The 24,402-nt window shown below is 42.6% G+C and overlaps 2 protein-coding genes across 2 annotated transcripts in view; both read left to right on the top strand.

Moving 5' to 3' along the window:
- LOC147011766 (uncharacterized) overlaps positions 1-24,402 on the top strand; it is a 369,804-nt gene that overhangs the window by 53,767 nt on the left and 291,635 nt on the right. The window lies entirely within an intron of this gene.
- The window catches only part of LOC147011771 (ras-related protein Rab-37-like), a 147,135-nt gene continuing 123,220 nt past the window's right edge, over positions 488-24,402 (top strand). The window contains exons 1-3 of the mRNA XM_085858563.1: positions 488-1,471; positions 8,883-8,999; positions 13,475-13,572. Coding sequence (XP_085714689.1) covers positions 8,966-8,999; positions 13,475-13,572 — 132 coding nt within the window. The 5' untranslated portion in view covers positions 488-1,471; positions 8,883-8,965. The remainder of the gene's footprint in view (positions 1,472-8,882; positions 9,000-13,474; positions 13,573-24,402) is intronic.

Below are 24,402 nucleotides of genomic sequence, written 5' to 3'. Positions count from 1 at the left end.
TAGCAACATGTAATGGCTGAAATACTGGTCTATCGAGACAGGTGAGTCCATTGCTCTACCTGGGGTTATGTTTTATCCATATCCAGAGAGAGAGAGAGGGAGAGTTTTTAACCACTTTCAACTATCTTCTGAATTTTATTCCCCAGAAATTCAGACTATTGACTGAGGTTTCCTTGGAACCTCTCATGAAACCACTGTGGACGTGAATTGGGATATACGATGTAAACACAAACTGGAATGACGACTAAAAAAGAATGGGAGAAACTTTCTGTATGTTTTAAAATGATAATTAATTTGGCTTCAGAGAAGAAAATTTACAATAACCCTTTCGAAAGATTTTTGGCCTGACATGTGTAGAAAAATAACATTTCAGTGATTGTACAAAATTAATGTTTAAAAAAAAGCTTAAAAAAAGAAAAAAATGTTTAAAAAATGCATAAAAGTTATCGTGCTTGGTATAATCACACCACAATACGTAATTTGGTGGCTGTCTGTCTGTCTGACCACAAATACATTCAGTCGTTACTTATCCAATCTCAACCAAACTTGACAGGACGATTTAGGGTCACATGATGGAGGTTGTAGCTATTTAATTTGCCTCCCTCCCCAAGGGGTTTTTCTTTCTTGGACAAACACAGTGTTAACACGTATAAATAGCTTATTGTGGCATTTTGTGGAGTACCCCTACCGGAGGTAAAAGAAAAAAGTTACAAACCACAAACATGTATGATTGATTACCTTTTTAGACAGTCACCACTGCTGTTTAATACTAAACTGAAAGGGAGGAAACCCGATGTTCTTGAGGCATTACATGCTTATCGCTTACGCCACAGACTAACTTACCCGATCCGAGATCGACTGTAATCTATATATACCCCAGAGAGGCCAATAACATGACCCTTCCTGTTGCTCCCATATGGAGCGGGTGTACTAGTTCAGTTAAAGTCATAGAATGACGATTTCAGGCTGTAACTTTTCACATAAATGTCGTACACCTCCTCCCTTTGATCTCATTCTTACCCATTCTTCCTCCACTACTACTACTACTACTACTCAGTGGACGCATCCGAGATAGAGTTCACAATGCCGCGCCATGAGTCTTTGTCCATCATCAGTGTCTGCATGTCCACTATGTCATGCTGGATATCCATTGCTACGCAGTCGATGTAGTTCAGTGGCCTTCTTCTTCTGATTGGGCAAGGCAATCTCAAGCAGATCACATCAGATATAATTTGTTCTTTGGCACAGAAACAGTGACCAGAAAAACGTGTTCTGCGACGAGCTACAATGGTAGAAATGGGTGGTCTGTCTCTGTAGATCTCTGCTTTTGTTCTGTGTCCCCGCCAGCTGGTGTTCTGAACTCTCATAAGAAGCCGAGTATATGTGCCATCGAGCCAGTCCTGCAGGGCCTTCTTCATGGTCCATGTCTGATCCATATAAGAGTACGTTTTCTCCACAAGCTCGAAAGAATGTAAGTTTGGTAGATCTTGAAATGTTAGACTGCCAGATGTGCTGCAGCCTGTTACATGCACTCCAGGCTTGACCTTTGCGTGATATGAAGTCTTTCTTGGAGTCAGCTACATAAGACCCTAAGTACTTAAAGTCTTTGACTTCATTTAGTTGTGTCATCCTTGGAGAAGATTGGTAGATGATCAGCATCCTCCTCCAAGTTCACCACTTCTTCCTCCAAGTGTCCGTCTGTTGTGTCCCTCTTCTTGCTGTTGGTGTGTTTGCCTCCATTGCTCTATGTTCTTCTTTTTCCGTTATGTTCTGGTCTGTTCTATGTTCAAGCCCTTCCATGAGCCCGAATTTTGCATCCAAAAGAATAAAAATTATAAAAATCCAGGTTCCTGGATACTTCCTTGTAATATTTCCAAAGACTACTTTGAGAAAAGAAAATTGGACAATATCACAAAGTCCATGATTCTGAAGCCAAGGTAATTAATATGACCAATGCATATCTTTCCTTTCTTCCAAATTGAAATTCCAATGCTGTGTAATAAATCAGCCTGCAATGGAAAAGCTTGAGGTTTCTGTGGATAATGTTGAGGCTCGTGGAAGAGCTAGGTCACAGAACGGATCAGGACGTATCGATATAAGAGTGGGGTTGGGCAGGACATGGACAGATGACATTGAAGAGAATGAGGAAGTTGGAGAATTAGTCAGTTTTCTAATATATATATATATATATATATATATATATATATATATATATATATATATATATACATACATATATACATACATAGGATATCAAGCCGAGGCTCGTTTAAGAGTTAACACACAGAAACATATAACAGAGGGAGCAGGAGACAACAGGGGTGGGATAGGGAAACAAATAATAGTGGGGAACAGGGACAATCGGAGATCTGTGGAAGGGATGGGGTGGGGTACACAGGGTAAACAAGATGGTACTACAGGGACTTTCACGAAGGAAAACAGAGAATATGAAGGGGTTGGGATTGGGGTGGATTAACGGGGGGGGGTAAGAAAATATCAACATTTTGGATGGGGGAAGACATGAGATGGTGGTGAACAGCTGTTTTGAAGACCTAGCGGTAGGAGTGGGATTGAAGAGAGTTTGGGAGTTTGTTCCCAAGGTGAGAAAAAAAGAGGAATGAAAGAGTGAAGGTGAGCAATGGTTCTTGATTTTTGCAGTTTTACCATAAGGGGGTTTTTGGTGGACCTTGAGTGCCCTGAGGAAATATAAGGGGACAGATAACAGACAGAGCAGGTGGGGCAAGGCTGGAGAGGAGATGGTGGAAGACAGAAAGAGCACCGACCTGCCTCTGGTGAGAGACCCAAAGACTCAGCTTCATCACGGGGGATACCAATGATCCTAAAAGCTTTGGTTTCCACTGTGTGAACTCAAGCTCGGTGTGAGGCAGGAGCATCACCCCAGAGGGTAGAGCAGTACTCTCTCTGGCTGCAAATGAAAGCTTTGTAAATGATTAGAGCAGCGTTTCTCAACCTTTTTATCCTTGTGGAACCCTTGAAATAGTTTTCATGTCTCAGAGAACCCCTGCATAAAAATTATTATATCCCATTATCAATATCTAGCTCTTTTATATAATTTTATCGTAGTTCATGTGGTAAATATAATATATTTTTTCGGATACCTGGTTTAAGGAAAAAATGACCCCCTTTTTGTCAAATTTATTGGCAATGAAAAAAAAAAAACATCCTGCTCTTTTATGGATGTTTTTTATGGAATTTTATGGAATTAAAACCTCACACCGAGGTTTTAATTCACAAAAAAAAATAAATCTTTTTTTAAATAAAAAAAAAACACACCTCATGTAACTTGATAAACAAAACTTAAACAAATAAAGCTGAAAGGAGAGAGAGAGAGAGAGAGAGAGAGAGACAGAGAGAGACAGAGAGAGACAGAGACAGAGACAGAGACAGAGACAGAGACAGAGACAGAGATAAAGAGAGAGAGAGAGAGAGAGAGAGAGAGAGAGAGAGAGAGAGAGAGAGAGAGAGAGAGAGAGAGAGAGAGAGAGAGAGAGAGAGAGAGAGACAGAGAGAGACAGAGAGAGACAGAGACAGAGACAGAGACAGAGACAGAGACAGAGACAGAGACAGAGACAGAGACAGAGACAGAGACAGAGACTTCACGCTGGGAGGCACAGAGAAGATAGATGGACACCGTGAATGCGTCCCGTACTTGAGTCAGTCACTCAATGATACACGAATCCGCCGCGTACAGGACGTCCACAAACCAGTGAGGGCGGTTTCACACTGGCGCCATATAGACATCGTTAAATACATTCCTTATGGTTGTTATAATTGTAAATAATATAAGAGGTTGAATCCTCTATTATAATAACCAAGGAGTTTCCAACAATATGCCGTACGCGTATAGTAAAATTACGAATATTAAATCAAACAAAAACTACTCAAAAATACATTAGCCTATTTATTACTGTTTCTCGCGGAACCCCTAGCGACCTCTTGTGGAACCCCGGTTGAGAAACACTGGGTTAGAGGCTCAGGTATGCCAAGGAAGGACTTTGCATGACGTAGGATTCCCAGTCGGCGACTGGCTTTGGAGGTCAGCTGAAGATGTGGCTTTCGCAGAAAAGATCTTGGCTGATACTGAGACCCACAAGCTTGAATGAAAGGACTGCTTCAAGAGGATTGTTGAGAAAGTAGATGGGGGAGGGGGTGGGTGGAGGGAGGGTTCAAGACCGTCCTATCGGAGAGACATGGTGAGGCCGTGAGATTTGTCAGGATTGAAAGACATGTTCCAAGTGTTTGACCAGCTTGTGATTTTATCCCAGTCTGCAGAGAATGAAGAGGTTGCTGCCTGCCGATCGGAGGGATGAGAGATGGTACGGCAGAGGGTGGAGTCATCAGCAAAGAGATAAAGAGGATTTTCCAGGGAATCTGAGAGATCATTGATGAAAACCAGAAAAATAACAGGGCCCAGAACACTGCTTTGAGGAACTCCAGCCTGGACAGGAAGAAGGGATGAGAGAACTCTATTTAGGGCCACACGTTGACTGCGACAGGAGAGGAAGTCTGCGAGCCATGAGTGGAGATTGTCTTGGATACCATAAGAAGAGTTTTGTGAGCAGTGTGGGATGCCATACTGTATCGAAAGCTTGCAATATGTCTAGGGAGATGGCTCTGCTCTCATGTTTGCACTTAGAACTTCCATCCATTGTTTGGAAAGAAGAAGGAGCATGTCCAGGGTTGAGTGACCTGGTCTGAATCCAAATTGATGGTCAGAAATCAAAGCATTGGAGAAGAGGAAAGATTTGATGTCAGAATCGATGATGGATTCCATAACCTTGCTGATGATTGGGAGAAGGCTGATGGTCTGTAGTTGCAGGGATCTGTTTTTGCACCTTTTTTATGCAGAGCGGTAATGGTTGCTGATTTCCAAGCAGATGGCAGATGACCTTGATTGAATGAGAGGGTGAATAGAACAGAGAGAGGGTGAGCAAGAGCAGCAGTGCAGGTTTTTAGAACACAAGGGCTGATGCCGTCTGGACCGGTTGCAGAATGTGCGTCGAGGTTTGACAGCAAGCTCTCCACCTTGTCAGGAGAAAGGGACACAGAGACTAGGAACAGCTGGGTGTGACTGGGTAAGGTGGGTACAGAAAGTGATGGGTTTGGGACACAAGATTTAGAAACAAACACGGAGTTTAGGCATTCAGCCTTTTCACATGCAGTATCAGCTGTGTAGTCATTTGAGGTTAGTGGGGGGATGGAGGCAGAACATTAATCAAAAATGGGCTTATCTCGATGCCACTAGGATTAGGAGGAGGGAGACAGGTTTGAGAGTTCGGACTTGCAATTGGAAAGATGTTGTTTCCTGGCTTTCCTCGGGGTAGACACACTTGTTCCGTGCTTTATAGAAGGAACTGAGATTGCCTTCATTAAGATTTGTCTTCCCTGGGGCAAAGGCAAGTTGTTTCATGACAACTGCCTCCCCACAAGCTTCAGTGTACCATAGGCATGAGGAAGGGTAGGACAACTGAAGACAAGATGGCATAAATCTGTGCATGTGAGAGAGCAAGTTTCTTTGAAAGAATTCCCAGGATGAGTTGATGTTGGAGAAAGTCGAAATGGGAGACCAGTCTTGAAGTTTGATGGCTGCTTGAAGACCCTGCCAGTTGGCCTGAGTGAAGTGCCTGACTCGTCGGCGCTGAGGTGGTTCTCTAATAACAGCCAGAGAGATGACAGCTTTAACAAGCTTATGGTCAGGTGAACTGATTGGAGCAAAAGAAGAACAGCAGACATTTTCTGAGAAATTCGTCAAAATCAGTTCCAGAAGAGATGGAGTACCGTTGGCTGAGATCCGGGTCGATAAGTTGACAGATTGAGTCAGTCCCAATGAGTGGCAGAAGTCCTTTACTGAAGCAGAAGTCCATGGCAGGTGACAGAGGTACCCACACCCAGCCAACTGGCATGATGACAGTTGAAGTGACCACAGATGAGGAAGAGAGAGTTTGGATGAGTGGATAGAAGTTGGTCCATGTTTTCGGCGAGTGAGATGTAAATGGAGTCCTCACTCTTTGGTGAGGAGGTGATAAACAAGAGCTGAGAGTGGAGGGAAGCCTTTGCCAGAGATATTCCTGGAGGTGTGGAGGAATGGGGGCACTGCATGGAGAGTGAGGAATAGAGTTTTTGATGAAGAGAGAAACTCTGCTGCCAGGACAAGGCTCAGGTCTGTCATACCGGAGGAGGGAGTAACCAGGGAGAGAAACTAATGAGCCAGAGATGTCTTGAAGGAGGAAAGTTTCTGCTAAGCAGATTATGTCTGCTTTGTCAGTTTCCCTTCGACAGGATAAACGTGGGGTAGAAGGTAACCTGTATGGAGAGATCAGTTAGGTTAGAGCGAAGGCCTTGGATGTTTGTTGTCCACACTGTTAAAGAAGAGGGGGGGGTGAGGCTTTGATTACAGGGGAGGGGGAGGGCAGGATGAGGGAGGAAAGATGAGGTGAGGAGGAGGTAGGGAGAGTTGTTGATAGTGTGTAGGAGATTGCAGAAGAGCTAGGGGAGAGGGTTGGATGGGGAGGACAAAGGGCTCGGTGATGAAGGGATGAGTAGCAGTGGGGAGTAATGAGAGGGGGAAAAGCGAAGTGGGAGATTTGAGGAGGTGGAGGAATGAGCTGGAAGAGAGAGGTTGGGGAAGGATGCAGCTTTGTAGATGTGAAGGGGGTGCAGCTTTGAGAAAGAGGAGTGAGGGGCAAGATTTGAAAGGGAGGGGTGAGAAAGAAATTGGGGAGAAGGATGAGGGGGAAGAATTGAGGGAGAGAGGTGTGTGAGGAGCTTTTGAGAAAGGTGAGGGGAAGAGAGAGAAGTTTGTTTTGAAAAGGGAGGAGGTGGCTGAATTGAGAAGGAGAGGTGAGAGGTAAGCTTTGAGAGGGAGGGGAGACGATAATAGCAGGCACAGTCATGGAGGAGGAGGGAGAAGGGAGGAGTGGGGAGAGGGGGAGGACGAGACTGGGTATTGGTATGGTAGAGGTAGGAGCGGGTGGGGGAGGAACATGATTTGAGGAGGTGGGAAGAGGGGGAGATGTGATGAGAGGAAAGAGAGGGAGAGCGAGAGGGAGAGGGAGAGAGAGGGAGAGAGAATGATAGAGATATTGAGCAGTGCGCTGAATGAGAGTGTGAGACATTTGAAAACCATACAGTTTGGGATACCAGAGGGGGAACTGTTAGTACAGCAGAGGACAGTGGAGAGATGCTAGGATGGGGGGTGGGGGGCAAGATGGGATGGATAAGAAGAGGGTATAACAGGAAAGGAGTTAGGAGGAGGTAGATTTAAGGAGGTGGGATGAATTTGCAATGAAGTTGGAAAAAAAACAACGATTAATAATCGAAGACAAACAATCATTGCAAAATGGGATTTTAAAAACTTGTAGGCCAGAGATTCGTTTAAATACATTGGAAGATTGATGGAGCGAAGAAGAAATGACAGCGTGGAAGAGTAAAGGAAGAGTTTGAAGAAAAGGTCATGAAGGTATGTGATGAATACCTTCACGATTGGAGTGGGATTGGCAGGGAAGAGGGAAGAGAAGGAAGAAAAAGAGTCAGTACAGTAAGTCACGTGGTTACGTGGGGCAGAAGTGAGAAGGGCAAAGGTTTTTGTTGTTGTATTTTTTATATTTTAAGACATGAAACAGAAGGTATAGTTGGGAGGGAGAGAAGGAGGATGGAGGGAAAAGTGGTGAAAATAAAAACTGATGGCAATAAGGAGAAAATACAACTAAACACAATAGTGCACATAGACAGGAAAATGTGTAGGCCTCAGGGAAACTGGATATGACAAAACCGATGAAAACTCACTAAATAGCACAAGTTTTGAAACAAAACCAAACTAGGAACACACAGACAACATGGAGGCAACAAAATAAACAGTCAAAATGCGACAAACAACGACCAGAAACTTATCTTTGAGAAAGTCAGCAGAGATCGCTGGAGAGAACCAACCATCGCTTCAAAAATCGGAACAGGAAGTCTTCCAAGGCACAGACACAACATTAGTTGCACAGACATTTGTTGGACTTGGTTTCCAGGCCTTGTTCAAATTTTGTTTCACATTTTCATAAATAATGTATATATATAATCCATTGTACAACAGTTTTTCCAGGCCTTATTCAAACTTTGTTATACATTTTCAGAAATCATCGATTTGGTGTATAAAATACTGCACATAGTTATAGAAACGGTTCTATTTAAGAAAGATATTAATAATTTCTCCAAATAATGTTCCTTGGAATTAATCTCAAAATTACAGAGAAATGCTTCGAAGAAGGATTTGATACCACCCTTTGTCCGATAGAAATTTCAAACAAATGTCTCCAGAATATATTGCTTTAAATATTCATAAAGTTTTTTTGTGTTTTGTGTTTTTCCTAAATATTTCAAGTAATTTTAATAATAATTATTTGAAATAAAGTAAAAGAGGAAACGAGAATTTTAAGCATGAAGAATACAGAACCATTCCCTCTCCTGAGCATTTAGCACTGTTACCCTTTTCCTTGTTCAGGTTCTTCTGCAACCATCGGGCAGATAGTCGTGACCACGACAACTGCAATCCCAATGGTTACTTTCGATATAAAGGGACATGTAGTTGTAATGATGATGACAATAAGAAATATTTCTCAATCTATATCTTTGGAAGGACTGACAAGTAAACCCTCTGATTTAATTTCCACAAATCAACCTGTGAAGGAACCTCATCCCTTGAATAGCTCCATGAATGGTGAACCCCAACAATTTAAAAGCTTGATATGATTTCATGGAAATGCCAAGAATTAAAATCTTCATTTAACTGTCAGAAAAGAAAAAAATAATAATAACCACACTCATAATGACATTTCCAGCCACACTCTAAATGGTATTAATCTCTTATTTTGCAGACACTGTTCAAGAGCACAAGTGTGAACAGGAGACACATTCCCACGAGCATGAATAGGAGACACATTGTGATAGAACTGGGCATATGGGACAATCAGACGCACCTCCTGACTGTTATGGTGAGCATCGCCGCAGATTATCTCTCACACGGTAAAACCGCATAAACCGTAAAGAGCAACCACCTGTCTGCCACCCAGACGATTGTTCCCGCTAATGCACACCATTCAACCAGAAGGCACATATATTGTTGTGGACCTCCGCCACTCCGGCGTGTGGGTGACCGCTTTTACCTAATTGCGGCCGCGTGCCCACCGACCGTGGCAATCCAGTCGCAGCTTTCGGATCAACGCCGATATCCAGCTACGGGTGTGTTTTTAACCACACCACAACCTTGTCAATGCTCTGCCCGCGCTACAGGGTCGATTGCCGAATTGTCGATTTACCTAATTATTAACGCAGTCAGACTACCGAGAGGTTGTACCTCAACGGGACCTGTCCGGAAACGAGCCGCTTTTAAGCAGGCCATTCTGTTTGCAATTGCCGAACGGTTTATTATCTCCAAGCCCCGTTTATCCCGATTATCTTATCGGCTATTAATAACCAGCTGTTTATTCCAAACGCAATTATGGCAGTTCAATGGAAGAAGGGACATAACGAGCAGGTGAATATTCAAACAATGAGGACATTTATTTGTAATGCAGGCACGTGTGCAATGAATGGGGGTAAGGGACAAGACACGAGCAAAAAGACCTACAGCCGTTGTCTATTTACTATGTACATGCACTTAACAACAATTCTACTTATCGGACAAGGCGCCACAGACTTCCATGCAAAAACCCCAGGAAAGAAAAGGGAGAACAGGGCCCGTAGGCCTTTAATGTTCCTCGGAGCTGTGAAGACTGAAGGAGCTCTGCGAGACCGTGCAGGTTACCTGCCACTCTCGTGGTGAGTCGCTGGGCAACCCTTGATGTCTCGTCGTCAACACGGCAGCTCGGTTGGTCCAGGCCTTGCGGCCTGGTCGATCGGCCCCGGCTGACGACGCCTCAGAGGAGCGAATGGGCCTTGCTCTTTTGGAGTTGATGCTCTCTTAAGAGCCCAGGGCCCGATCACCTCGGACCGTTATGTCGCTGGCTGGCGACCTCTCTCCGGCTGGCGACTTTGCTGCCACCTCCACCGACCCACAACTCTGCACGGCACTGCAGGCTTGACTGGACTCCAGGCTCCAAACTGCAGACTCCAGGCTCCAAACTGCAGACTCCAGACTGCCGACTCAACTGGTTTCTCGGCATTTCAGCCCGGCCTTTTATCGGGTTCAGGGGTGGTGTTTGGTCTTTCACCTCTGACCCTTCACCCCCCCGCTGGCTCCGCCCCTTTTGACATTCTCATCCGATCTTGCCGTTAAACGCGGACGTGGTAGGAATCACCGGCTTTCGCTCTAACGAGGAAGCCGTCGTGTTTGTCGGCGGAGATGCAGCTCGCTCGTGGATGCCATTGCTGGTGAAAAGATGGTGGTGCCGTGGAGATGATGGTGAGGAGACGTTATTCATTGGTTGAGATGTTGGTGAGGAGATGATGTTTGCTTGTTGAGATGTTGGTCAGGAGATGATGTTGCTTGTGGAGATGATGGTGAGGACTTTTGTTCGTTTCAAGATAAAGATAGCAAAAGAATAACGGCTAACTCGAAGATGCACAGCCCGGTTCACAAATAAATCCCGTTAGACATCGGTGGGGAAATCTAATCTGGACACACACTTATCGACATAACTGATCTTCGGGGAACCTGAATGGTGTTCTGTGAATTTCCACAACCATAACAATATATAGTTGCTAGTTACAGTTCATCATTCAATGTATTACTTTCGCATTTAGTTCTGACTTGTATTTCATAATTATTTTGGTTTGTAACTTAAGAAATTGATTGTAATTCGTATAAAAGCTCTTCTACAACATTTTGAGCAGTCAAAAAGATCCACTGGGATCAATTTATGGCTGTTCTGAGATATTCTATCAGTGGTGTTACGTAGTATGTCACAGGGGCTAAACTACTAAATGCTGCCTGTAGTTCAACATTATGCCACGAGGTGGCTGTTGTGTTCCAGGCGTCTAACATCAAATGTAGAAGGTAAGTTTATTGATGTACGTTTTTTTCTCAAATAATGTCAAATAAACATGCGATTCTGAGAGTAGGTTTAATACATGTCAGTAGTGTAATTTATGTGATTCACTTGAACGCCAAGATACCATTAGAAAAAAACCTTTCAGACCATGTAGATTAAGTTGAACAGATATTGATGTAATTGGTCCACGTTCAATCGCTGCCATTTTGAAGGAAGCATCCATTGTTTTTCGTACATCCATTAGTGGTTACCGGTCAATGATATAACACTGTTATCACTAGTAAAGTAACACCACTAACAACAGAATATACCACTAGTGAAATTGTGCAGCCACTTTTCCCAATTTTGAGTTTTAATTGATAGCTGGGAGATACAACGGCCTGCAAAAGTAGTGTTGCGGTTCTGCAAAAACGCATGCTTCGAAGGCAATGGCGCCCAACATACAGTGATCCCCAGGCACTTATTTCATTAGTCTTTGGGTAGTCAGACCTCCCCTCATGTCTAGTGGGTTAACGGAACGAAATGTGTTGCATGGATCTCGTAGTTAAGTTGAGGAACTATCTCTAATTCATATTCTGATTCCTACTCCAACCCTTAACTTTTAGCCAAAGTACAAAACAAGTACACAAGCAAACACGCCATTCAATATGCGATTGATAATAAGCACACCACGATGCCTCCCGTGGCTCAGATCCACCACACTTCCTCCACTACACACTTTAAAACCCGCGCACGGGCATCATGCGTCATTATTTCGCTCAAATCTGCGAGGCAATTCCCAACCGGCACCTCACCTTACTTTGCACCTCGCTCACCAAACCTCACCACTTCAACCACAAACGTCTCCCGCACACAGGAAAAATATTCCCTCCCACATACCTCTGCATCGCTATAATTCGCCACTCCACTTTGAAAAGTACCGCACGATTTGGATTGTCCTCGGCACAGTGCGATGCTTGACCAAGCAACAGACGTTAATAGCTCGACCGCATCTCACCGGGGACGTCCCGGGTGAGCACGCGGAATTGATACAACCCTCGTCCTGTTGCCAGACCATGGCAAGACAGGGGCAACGAGGAGGGGAAACAAGAAGGGCGATCCGCAAGTTTGGTATCGGGGCCCGGGTGTGCATTTTTCCTCATGAGGGGGCCCGTGAGTGGCGAGGAAAGTCTGCTGCTATTCGACATCCAGACTGCACTTGGAGCACGTTCAGGGCCGGGATGCTGGCTCAGGGAGCATGCCGTATGAGTTAGGAGCTCTGACCCATGCCGAAATGGATGAGCAACTGAGACGGTTTCCGGTCCTGGCAGGGTGTGGCTAGGGCCGCTGTGGCCCAACTGAGGAGCAGGATTCGGGTCACAGCACGTCGCTTTCTGGTCATCACCCCACCCTTTTGCCCGGGGCTTATAAAAGGGGGGAGCGTGGAGCCATTCTCTTTCTCTCTCCCTCTCTCTCTCTCTTCTTCGCTGTCTCCCAGTTGCAGGCTCTCTGCTCGCCTCTCACTTAGCTCCCTGTCTCACAATTGGTGTGCAATTGCCAGGATGTGCTTATTCTTGGGCCTGGTCCAGGGTGACTGCCAAGACTCCCTGCCGTTTCCGCCACCCCTATGTAGCCAGGCGGACCAGTGTGAAGTGCACATTGCCAAGAGCCCCAGCAAAATAATTAAGCAGGGGATAATGCACCATATCACGAGGTGGGAACGCTCAGGCAGAGCGTCCCATGGAGGTACATGCCACACATACAGACCTTTACATGGCTAGGTTAGGGATCTTTCTCCTTCCACATCTGTTCTTCTCTCTCTCTCTCTCTCTCTCTCTCTCTCTCTCTCTCTCTCTCTCTCTCTCTCTCTCTCTCTCTCTCTCTCTCTCTCTCTCTCTCTCTCTCTCTCTCTTTCTCTTCACCCCTCTATCCCATCTTATTTGGATGCACGAAGAACGTCATTACTAACTCGCAATCCCATTTTCCTCTGGCACGACACCGCACCCCCACATTGCACACCACACCTCCACTCCCACACCTTAGACACCAGCAGTATTCCTCCCATCAACCTCTCCCTAAGCGTTCTGGGTTGTGTTCGTCTGCCGACTGCACCAGGTATTGAGAGGTCGTTTCTCTCTCGGCTGTATTTAATTGTGTGTGTGTGTGTGTGTGTGTGTGTGTGTGTGTGTGTGTGTGTGTGTGTGTGTGTGTGTGTGTGTGTGTGTGTGTGTGTGTGTGTGTGAGAGAGAGTGAGTGAGATGGCACCTGTCCTTGTCTAAATTAAGATTGTAGAAGATACAATGGGACAACTCTGCCCTGTATCTGCTTTTGTAAGTTGTTGCCTTTTGCTGCACACCACAAATTCCTTGCTATCCCCTGCTGTACATAAAAATAAACCCAATTCACTGTGCCACATTCTTTTCCTCACCTGATTGTAAATAAATGCTTTGTATAGAAATGTTCCCAGCTCATTTTCATGTTTTCTTTCATTGGTCCAGCATGGTCAGCATCCTCATTTCGCCGGGACGTTATTCCCCAACGATCTGTTTCCGAGCCGCTACGTACTTGGCAGTTCCGCTCCACTGCATCTGATCTGGTAAGCTGATCCGGTTTGAGCAAGTGCGTACCGGGGGCGTGTCCCTTGGTAATTTGATCATGTGACTTTTAGGTAAACGCTATTAGACAGAGGACCCTGGTCGAGTTATTGGCGTTCACGGTCATTTGGGTACCCGCCGCGTCACGAAGTTATTCGTGTGTGACGGCCTGCGATTTTTGAGAGTCTGGTGGGAACCCGAGGTAGCTCCCCCCGACCCCGGGTCTGCAACAGTATTAACCCCTTACCAATAATTCCACATTTAGTTGAATTACGAATTACGTGAAAGCATTTTTTCCAAATGAACTTTTTTATTCACAACGGAAGAGATCAAACAAAACACGTATAATTGAAAGAGGTTATATGTCAGGAACACCTGTAAAAATATGTACAATTCAAAATTCACTGGTTGTAAAAGTATTTGGCCCCTTAGATCAGTAATTGGTGTAAGCACCTTTTGCAGCAATGACTGCTATGAGTCTTTTTGGGTAGCTCTCTACCAGCTTTGCACAGTGAGGTGGTGAAATGTTTGCCCATTCTTCATGTGAAAATTCCTCTAGTTCTGCCAAGTTGAATGGGGATCGTCGAAGAACTGCAATCTTCAAGTCTCGCCATAAATGTTCAGTTTGGTTCAAGTCAGGACTTTGACCAGGCCAATCAAGCACATTTGTTTTCTTCTTATTCAGCCACTCCAGTGTGGCTTTAGCTTTGTTTTAGATCATTGTCCTGCTGGAATGGAAATGTCCTACCCAGTTTCAGATTCATGGCTGACTCGAGCAAGTTTTCATTAACGATTCTCCTGTACTTTGCACCGTCCATGTCCCTTCTATCCTGACAAGCTTGCCAGTAACTGCTGATGAACATCAGCCCCATAACATGATGCTGCCACACTATGCTTAACAGTAGGGATGGTATTGACTGGGTGATGTACAGTGTTAGGTTTGCGCCAGACGTAACGCTTTGAATTTAGACCAAAAAGTTCACTTTTTGTCTCATCTGACCACAAAACGTTTCTCCACATGTTTGCAGTATCATTAAGATGCTTTTTCACATCCTCCATATGAGCTTTTAGATGAGTCTTTTTCAATAATGGCTTCTTTCTTGCCAACTGTACATGGCGGCCAGCTTTGTGAAGGGAACAGGATATTGTTGATTGATGAATACTGTGACTATTGATTTCCTGTAACTCTTGATCAGTTCTGCTCATCAGTTTGGAGGAATTTTGCCCTATTCCTCCTTTCAGAAATGCTTCAACGAAGAGATATTTGTGGGATTTCTTGCATGAACAGCTCGCTTCAGGTTCTGCCACAACATTTCAATTGGGTTAAGGTCTGGATTTTGACTTGGCCGTTACAAAACACAAAATCTCTTCTGCTCCAGCCATTCTGTTGCAGATTTACTGGTGTGTTTAGGATTGTTGTTTTGCTGTATGACCCACTTTCTGTAAGGCTTCAGCTCATGGACGGATGGCCTGACCTACTCCTGTAGAATTTGCTGGTACAATCTAGAATTCATGGTTCTGTCAATGATGGCAGACTGATGAACACTGGCATTGGCCAATGAAAGAGAGGCCTGCAGATCATGAGATGTTACCCTGGGTTCTTTGTGACCTGGATTATTGTATGCCGTGCTCTTGGAGTGATTTTGGTTGGATGACCACTCCTGGAAAGAGTAACAATGGTGTTCGAGTTTTCTCCATTTCTGCACTATCTGCCTGACAGTGGAGTGGTGGAGCCCATCTTTAGAAATTCTTTTAGAACCCTTTCCATACCGATGAGCATCAACAACTCTTTTTCTGAGGTCCTCAGAAATCTCTTTTGATCTGGGCATGACACGCTTCCACAAACTTGTATGGTGAAGAATCTTTTATTCAGACTCAGAAGATCTGATCCCATTTTAGGTCAAATTTATGCAGAAATACAGAAATTCTAAAGGGTTCATAACCTTTTTCTTCAACTTGGCACAAAGACAACACATGATAGTATACATAAGCACATCATTTTGTTTAGCAATTTGATTAAAGATGGCCGATTGGCAGCCATTTTAGTTGCAAAACACCTGATGCTGAACATGTCCTTAACCATTTCTCGGACATGCATTTACCACTCTTGTTCAAACTTGGCACACAGATAACACTGGGGAACAAATTATTTATTATCTGTTGCATGAGATTTTTCAACTTATTCGATGTATTTTTTCAACGCTGATTTCAAATCTGAAATCGGTTTTCCTCTACATGCTCTAGTTTTCATGCAATTTGAAACTTGCGATTTTCGCAAAAAAAGGACACCCATTGCTATTTGCACTCGGGATAACTTGAGAACTCGGGGTGCGATTTCGGACTTTAGTGGAAATATACGATGCCTAAACTGCTAAGTAACTATGGACCGTATTCGTTTTGCTGCTCATGATTTATTCGACATCAATTTTCTTTATCTTTATTGATATTTATTTATCTTTATTGATATATATTCTTTAACTTTATGTTTTTCTTTGTTTCAGATCTGATCATGGCTTCTTCAATAAGACATAAATGTGTAAATAATCCTGATGCATTCTGTTATGTATGTGGCTGCTACACACTACTTCATCAAAAGCGCAATATAACATAGTTTGTAAGGCGTGCCTATAAAGCCTATTTTGATGTTCCCCTTGACGACCAAGACAAGAAATGGGCTCCTCATATTGTATGTCATAATTCTGAGGAAATGCTTCGTGACTGGACAAAAGGAAAACGAAAGGGTCTGCCTTTTGGAGTTCCCATGGTTTGGCGAGAACCCAAGGACCACGTAACTGAATGCTATTTTTGCTTGGTCAACACAAAGGGTGTCGGCAAGAAAAACCGGCAAAAGATCTCCTATCCCTGTATTCCCTCAGCAATTCGACCTACTCCGCACTCTGAGGAACTCCCCGTTCCAGTCTTTAATGGTTTTGTCTTATCTGAAGATGAAGGCAGTGAACATGATCAGCAAGAGCATGAGGGTCGTGATGACTGGCTTCAATAAATGATTTCAGAATCCGAAGCCTCTTCATCTGATACCAAACAGTCATCAGTCCCTCAGCAGTTTAGCCAACCGGAATTGAATGACTTAGTGCGTGATTTGGGGCTCTCCAAGAAAGCAGCTGAGGTATTAGCCTCTAGGCTGCAAGAAAAAAAATCTACTTGACCACTCTGCAAATGTTTCATATTTCCGAAAGCGAGACCAGAACTTTGTCGCCTTTTTCTCAGAAGACAAGGAATTTGTTTACTGCCACGATATCCCAGGTCTTCTCAGGCAATTGGGTGTTACTTCGTATAATCCAACAGAATGGCGATTATTTCTGGATACCTCTAAGCGCAGCCTCAAGTGTATTCTCTTGCACAATGGCAATGTTTATGGAGCGGTTCCAGCTGGTCACTCAGTGCATTTGCGAGAACATAATGACATAAAAATGGTCATTGACTTACTCAAATATCACGAGCACAACTGGATCATTTGTGTGGACCTGAAAATGGTCAACGTTCTCCTTGGTCAACAGAAAGGCTTCACAAAGTTTCCATGCCATCTCTGCATGTGGGACAGCCGAGCTCGAGAGAAACACTGGATCCAGAAGGAGTGGCCCATCCGTGAAACTCTGGAAGCAGGCATGCCAAACATTGTGAATGACCCAATCGTCAGCCGAGAGAAGATCATTTTTCCCCCACTCCATATCAAGCTCGGCTTGATGAAACAGTTCGTGAAGGCATTGGGTACTGATGGTGAATGTTTTCAACATATAGTTTCTGCTTTTCCTGCTTTGTCTTTTGAGAAGATCAAAGCAGGTGTGTTCGATGGACCTCAAATTTGTGCCCTTGTACGTGATGAGGAATTTGTAAGGAAGATGAATGACAAGGAGAAGACAGCGTGGCTGTCTTTCATCCCAGTTATACAAAACTTTCTTGGTAACAAAAAGGCAGATAACTGAGTTTCTGGTTACTAGAATGCTGTTGGCTTTTTGCGATCTTGGGTGCAACATGAGTGTCAAGCTCCATTTCCTGAATAGTCACCTTGATCAATTCCCTGAGAACCTTGGGGCTGTAAGTGAGGAACAGGGAGAGCGCTTCTATCAGGACCTCATGACGATGGAAGAGCGCTACCAAGGGCGATGGGACAAAAATATGATGGCAGACTACTGCTGGAGCATCAAACGAGATTGCCCTGTGGAAGTCCACAAACGCAAGAGCTTCAAGCGCAAATTCTTGCCTGAATAGGATGTATTTGAATTTTGCATTCCATCCTTATCAATTGTTCTGAATCACCTATCATCTTTATGTCGAAATATATGTTAATTTAAATTTGCTTTTAATTCAAATTGTAACTTACCAAATAAATGTTGAAAATGTTGAATTGCAAAATATATGCTTAATATAAATTTGCTTTTAATACAAATTGTAACCTACCAAATAAATGTTGATAATGGTGGATTGCAAAAAATCTAGAGCTTACAGAGAGAAACTAACTTCAGATTTGAATTCAGCACACTCAAATTAGGTAAGATCAAGTGCTGGTATCAATGCAACAAAAACTTTGTTCCTCAGTGTAATGAATGACGGCTTTCATAAGCACGTCATTTTGTTTTGAGATCAGATCCAAGATGTCTGACTCGTTTTTTTTTTTGCTACTTAATTGTTACTTAATTGTCCCCAACCATTTCTCAGACATGCATGGTCCAATATTATACAAACTTGGCAGAAGCACAGTACATGATGGCATTACACATGCACCTAACTTTATTTTGTGATCTGATTAAAGATGACCGACTAGTAAACTGTCGGCCATTTTAGTTGTAAAAGAAACCCCGAGATCGAACACATCCTCAGCCATTTCTTGGACAAGCATTTACCGATCTTGTTCAAACTTTAAGTACACAGATAATGAATGATGGCTTACATATGCACCTCATTTTTTTTTGAGATCAGATCTAAGATGGCCGACTGGTGACGATTTTTTGACTTAAGCAATCTCATATGTCACATGACCACTCAAGTCAGTTGTACAAACACATAGATCTTGTAAATATGGGCTAGCCCTTTAACTCTGTACAACAAAACAAGCTCAAATGAGCTGAGATCCTCATCCTCTTAATGATGACGTCATAAAAACGAAGAGGACGTCATTGTGATGCATCAGGTTTGCGATAAATTATCTGTGCTAATGCCCGGCTTGATTCCCGCAAACAAAATTCAAACAGCTTGCCTAGTTTCGGAGAGAATGGTATAGGCGATTTCCATTAGCGGCGATATTATGACGTCAACTTTTTTTTCTAGGAAGAATTTCCAAAATCGGAGATTGTGACTGCCTGCACGTGGGCTTTCTGAATATACATGGCAAGTTTCACAAAGATCCGATGAAAACTCTGGGTTGTGAAACAGTCAAAAAATAGGAATGACGTCATAAAAATTTATATGACGTCATAGTGATGTATCATATGTGCGGTAATTCATCTCTGCTAATGCCCTGTTCGATTCCCGCAAACAGAATTCAAAAAGCTTGCCTAGTTTCGGAGATAATTTTTTAGGTGATTTCCATTAGCAGAGATATTTTGACGTCATAACTTTTTTTCAAGGAGGAATTTTCAGAATCGGAAATCATTAGTGTCTGCGCAGGGTATTTTTACATACATATGCAAAGTTTCAGGAAGTTTCGATGAAAACTGTAGGCTGTGAAACAAAAAAGTTCACAAGAAGAAGATGAAGAACAACAACATGAGTAAGACTTAGAGATCCTACACGAGGATCTGAAAAGTCCACAAGAACAACAACATGAGTAAGACTTAGAGATCCTCCACGAGGATCTAAAAATGTCAAAAAATAGGAATGACATCACAAAAATTGATATGACGTCATGGTGATGCATCGTATGTGTGGTAATTCATCTCTGCTAATGCCCTGTTCGATTCCCGCAAACAGAATTCAAAAAGCTTGCCTAGTTTTGGAGATAATGTTTAAGGCGATTTCCATTAGCGGAGATATTTTGATGTCATAATTTTTTTCTAGGAGGAATTTTCAAAATCGGAGATGGTTACTGTCTGCGCAGGGTATTTTTACATATATACGCCAAGTTTCAGGAAGTTTCGATGAAAACTGGAGGCTGTGAAACAAAAAAGTCCACAAGAACAACAACGTGAGTAAGACTTAGAGATCCTCCACGAGGATCTAATTACTAAAACCACGGGGGCTATGACATTTTATGTCTTTTCTCCTTTTTTTTGTTGTGATTTTGAAGCAACACATACAATGAAATGGCCATTTGAGACATACATGCAGAAATAATTGGGGCAGATGAAAATGTAAAACATGTCTACATTAAAACTTCCTGGTTATCATCCAGTGGGATTTAGATTTCCATACCGTGGACAGAATCTTCACTATAATCCATGAACATTTCATTTCAGGTAAAGGACACCTTTCCTTCCTTTAAGATCTATAAACCTCCTTGCCATTTTATTCATCAGGTTCCTTTTCATCATCAGGAAAATTCAAATGAAAATGTTACTTTTGACAATTTTTGACATTGCAAGGCTATGACATGGCAAATAGTTTCATGAAAACTGGTGTGCCCTTGAAAAACCTTTAAAAAGATATGTTTGAAGAAATAAAACATCAAACATAACTCACCCTGTCCTCAGTGAGAAATAAAAATCGCAAATATTTGTTCACGAAAAGTTGTCGCTTCTGATTAAAAGAAAATTGACTGGAGTGTTCAATAATAACAATTGTTGTTTTCAGTTTCAATTAAAAAATTATATATATATATATATATATATATGTATATATATATATATATATATATATATATGTATGTGTGGGGGGGGGGGGGGTGAGTGTACATTTACGAGAGATTATCCTCATAGAGAGATTTGATAAACAGGAATAAATTCCAGCATGGGCCCAACATTCTAAACTATTCAAGGTCGTGTATACAAATAAGAGATGTTTGTGTGAAGAAACAGTAGATATGAGAGAACCGTTAAAAGGAAGTCAATATTAGGGAAAAAGGATAAAGAGAAAGGGCTGGTTAGAAGGGGGAGCAAGGGAGGAGGGGGAAAATTGTATTTATTTCCCTTTATTTTTTGCAAACTAAATTGTATTTATTTTGCAAATTTTTTGCAAATTGTATTTATTTTCCTTTATTTTTTGCAAATCTACATTTTCCTTTATTTACTTTGTTTAGTTATGCAAACACTGCCAGTTCTGGCAGACAAAGCCTCATGGATTGTCCGATAAAGAAATACAGTTCAGTGGCATGAACCCGCAAGCGGGCAGACAAGGCCAAGGGAAACGTTTTCTCCAAAATGAAAATAATGTAATGTACTTAACAAAATGCACAGCAGAAAGCTCGACACTGAAATTACATAATAAAACCTCACGTCCACATTGACAGAGTGATGATGTTTTCACGAAAGGCGGTGATTAAATAATACACAAGATCGACTGTGGTAACGAGGCTTGTATTTTTTATCAAGGGATTAATAGGTGGGAGGTTATCCACCACCCGAGTGTGCCTTCCCAATCACGTGACGGCCTCGAGCCTATCACAGGCGAGTGTGGAAAAAATTCCCGTTCGCCCACGCCAAAGTATCTATGGAAACGGGAATTAGGATATTCGCTCTCAAGTCAAGAGGACCTTTGTGTCCCAAAAAAAACATGGGTACTCATGACCTAGTAGGATGCTTGACAAAACACCACCTTTGAGGAAAAACACCTATGGTGTGTCACATGGTTAAACCGGAATCTTATCCATTAATTTTCTAGACAATAACATGGATATGTAAGGCCTGTGTGGAAAAAAATTTTTGTGCTGAAATGTTTTATTTACTATGGAAGGGATAAAAACGTTGAATTCTGGAAGACGACGTTTATTATAAGGTTATTTTTTTTCGGTAAGGCTTTGCTATGTAGAATAATACAATGAATTTTGACAGACTGACAAGTATGTCCTTCAGTACCCTGCCATGTCCGTGAATGTGATCGTTTCTAAACCTGCCAGGTGAATCATCATGCCACCAATGACTCAATGAGCAGCAAAAACTCCATAATTGCACCTCCTCTAACACCAATATTAGAGATGGCTCGAAACATCGCAACCAAATGAACTCCAGTGAATCAGATTGTTGATTGCACAAAGGGAAGAGGAGCTCAGAATTGTTTCCATTTGGTTCGGGGAGATTTATAGGGGGTGCTGCCTTTTCATTGGCAGCATTTTAAAGCCCATCCGAAGATGCCACTGAGGGCATTGAGTCAACCTCAACGTGCGGACTCGTGCGACACGTAGACGATAGAACGAAGAGCAGGTAGATTGTCCAGTCCGTTAATGTCATCAATGAAACGGCTGAGTTTTAACCACAATCCATGTGGCCATCGTGGTGACCAGGGATGAAGTCGAAAAAAAAAACAAGGACGTTTTGGCTTTTTGGCCCATTTTGAGCAAAAGAATATGAATATGATGCAAAGGGAGTTGATTTCTGTGGTTAAAGAGCACAAAGCATGATGACATAACAATCAAAGCTCAAAAACCAAAAACGTTTGCTTCTTCTTGCATTTGGCAGGTTGGCTGCAAGGTAACTATCATTTTGTATGGGCACAGCAGCTGGGCTGCTGATCCAAAATCCATTGGGACCATACTCTGTACAGATGTCAGTGCTGCTGAAGCAGTGTCCTGAGCTATTGGGCACAATCCTGGACAAGTTGCCACTCCAACACAGGATACTCGAATGGCTCAATCATCCCAGCAAGCTGGTATTCATTTCACCGACCTCAGAAGGATGACAGGCTGAGTCAACCACACCTGGTGTTAATTCAGCAGTCAACAGGACTCAAACTCAGGACCCTAAGATCCCAAGCCAGCTACCCCAACGGCTAAGCCAACACCAGGCTTATAAACGTTTGTTGAGAAAGGAAACATTAAAATAAATAAAAACTCGAACAAGAAGACGTCATTAAAACTTCAAGAAACTCAGATCGAGAAAAGAAATAGAAAAAGGAAAGAGGAGAGTTCGAAAGAATATTGATGAGAAATAATATTTACCCTTACAAAACATTTTTGATGATTTCTTCTTCTCTTTCTTCTTCTTCTTTCATGCACAGCACATGGATGACAGTTTGTAGCTGGGCTGAGATTCAAACCCAAACTAGATGGCTCAGAAGCAAGTGTGCATACCTCCAGGCCATCCTGCCATCCTCTATGGTTTCTAATCAGAACCGATGGAACGTGGATGAAAATGTCACTTTAGATTTCAGGAGTGGATTTTGGAAGGGTACGTAGACAATGCAAAATTAAATGGGAAAGCAGACGAGCAAATCTCCGGAGACGATGGTTACGCATCTCTGCATTGTTGCTTTAAAGGGCGAAGATCATACACGACGCTCATTTCATGCAGGGCACTGGCAGAACACACAATTTGGCTAAAGCACAATGAGATGAGATCAACAAAGCGTGTCAGCATACTTGCATACAAAAGGTCATGTCCTCAAAAAAAAACAAAAAAACAATAATACGACAAAGAGTTAATCATGCATGAATGAAAAAATAAATAAAACTTACAAAAATAATTTTTCTTAAATTAAAAGAAAAAATAGCTGGCAGGATTTTCCTCGAACAGGTGTTGGCAACCGAAATAACAAAAGACTTTTTTTTTCAAACTCGGTCGAAAACGCAAGATGGAGGATGGAGGCTATTTATTCACCCGTGTCTGTTTGTCTGTCTGCGAGCACGATATTTCAAAACCTTTTGGACGGATTTGGACAAAACTTCGTGGATGAATTGGTTAGGTGACAAGAATAAGCCGATTAGATTTTGGTTCAGGTCTGAATCCAAATCCGGACAATCATGCCGTTCTAGTTAAAAAAGATGTTTTGTGTCATCGTGGGAGGGGAGGCTATTATGGACTGGGGTATTTTGGATGAAGGGGAGAGGGTATTCTGTTGGAAAAACACATTTTTGAGGGGGGGAGGGGGTATACAAAGCGTCATGGAGTGGGGGGGGGAGGTGGGAATGTCATAAAAGAGTCACGAATTTTGTGGGCAACCCCTAACAGGACAGACACACGTTGGCTTGCAATGCAATACTTGTTTAGTCTATACTCATGTTCACAAACTTTTTACACATTCTATTTCTTCACACTTTACACAATATTATTGACAGTCTACATCTCGACATCTAAATCTTTACCTCTACATCTACACCTCCACATCGACACCTCTACATCTACATCTCTAGCTCTGCGTCTACATCCCTACCTCTACATCTCTATATCTCTATCTCCACATCTCTATCGCTACAATTTTATCTCTACATCTCTATCGTTGCAATTTTATCTCTACATCTCGACATCTAAATCTTTACCTCTACATCTACACCTCCACATCGACACCTCTACATCTACATCTCTAGCTCTGCGTCTACATCCCTACCTCTACATCTCTATATCTCTATCTCCACATCTCTATCGCTACAATTTTATCTCTACATCTCTATCGTTGCAATTTTATCTCTACATCTCGACATCTAAATCTATACCTCTACATCTACATCTCTAGCTCTGCGTCTACATCCCTACCTCTACATCTCTATATCTCTATCTCCACATCTCTATCGCTACAATTTTATCTCTACATCTCTATCGTTGCAATTTTATCTCTACATCTCGACATCTAAATCTTTACCTCTACATCTACACCTCCGCATCGACACCTCTACATCTACATCTCTAGCTCTGCGTCTACATCCCTACCTCTACATCTCTATATCTCTATCTCCACATCTCTATCGCTACAATTTTATCTCTACATCTCTATCGTTGCAATTTTATCTC

The sequence above is a fragment of the Eptatretus burgeri genome, chromosome 15 (assembly GCF_056783735.1).
Source record: "Eptatretus burgeri isolate ZD-2024b chromosome 15, Ebu_testis_v1, whole genome shotgun sequence".
NCBI classification, from domain to species: domain Eukaryota; kingdom Metazoa; phylum Chordata; class Myxini; order Myxiniformes; family Myxinidae; genus Eptatretus; species Eptatretus burgeri.
This window is presented reverse-complemented; position numbering and strand designations above follow the sequence as displayed.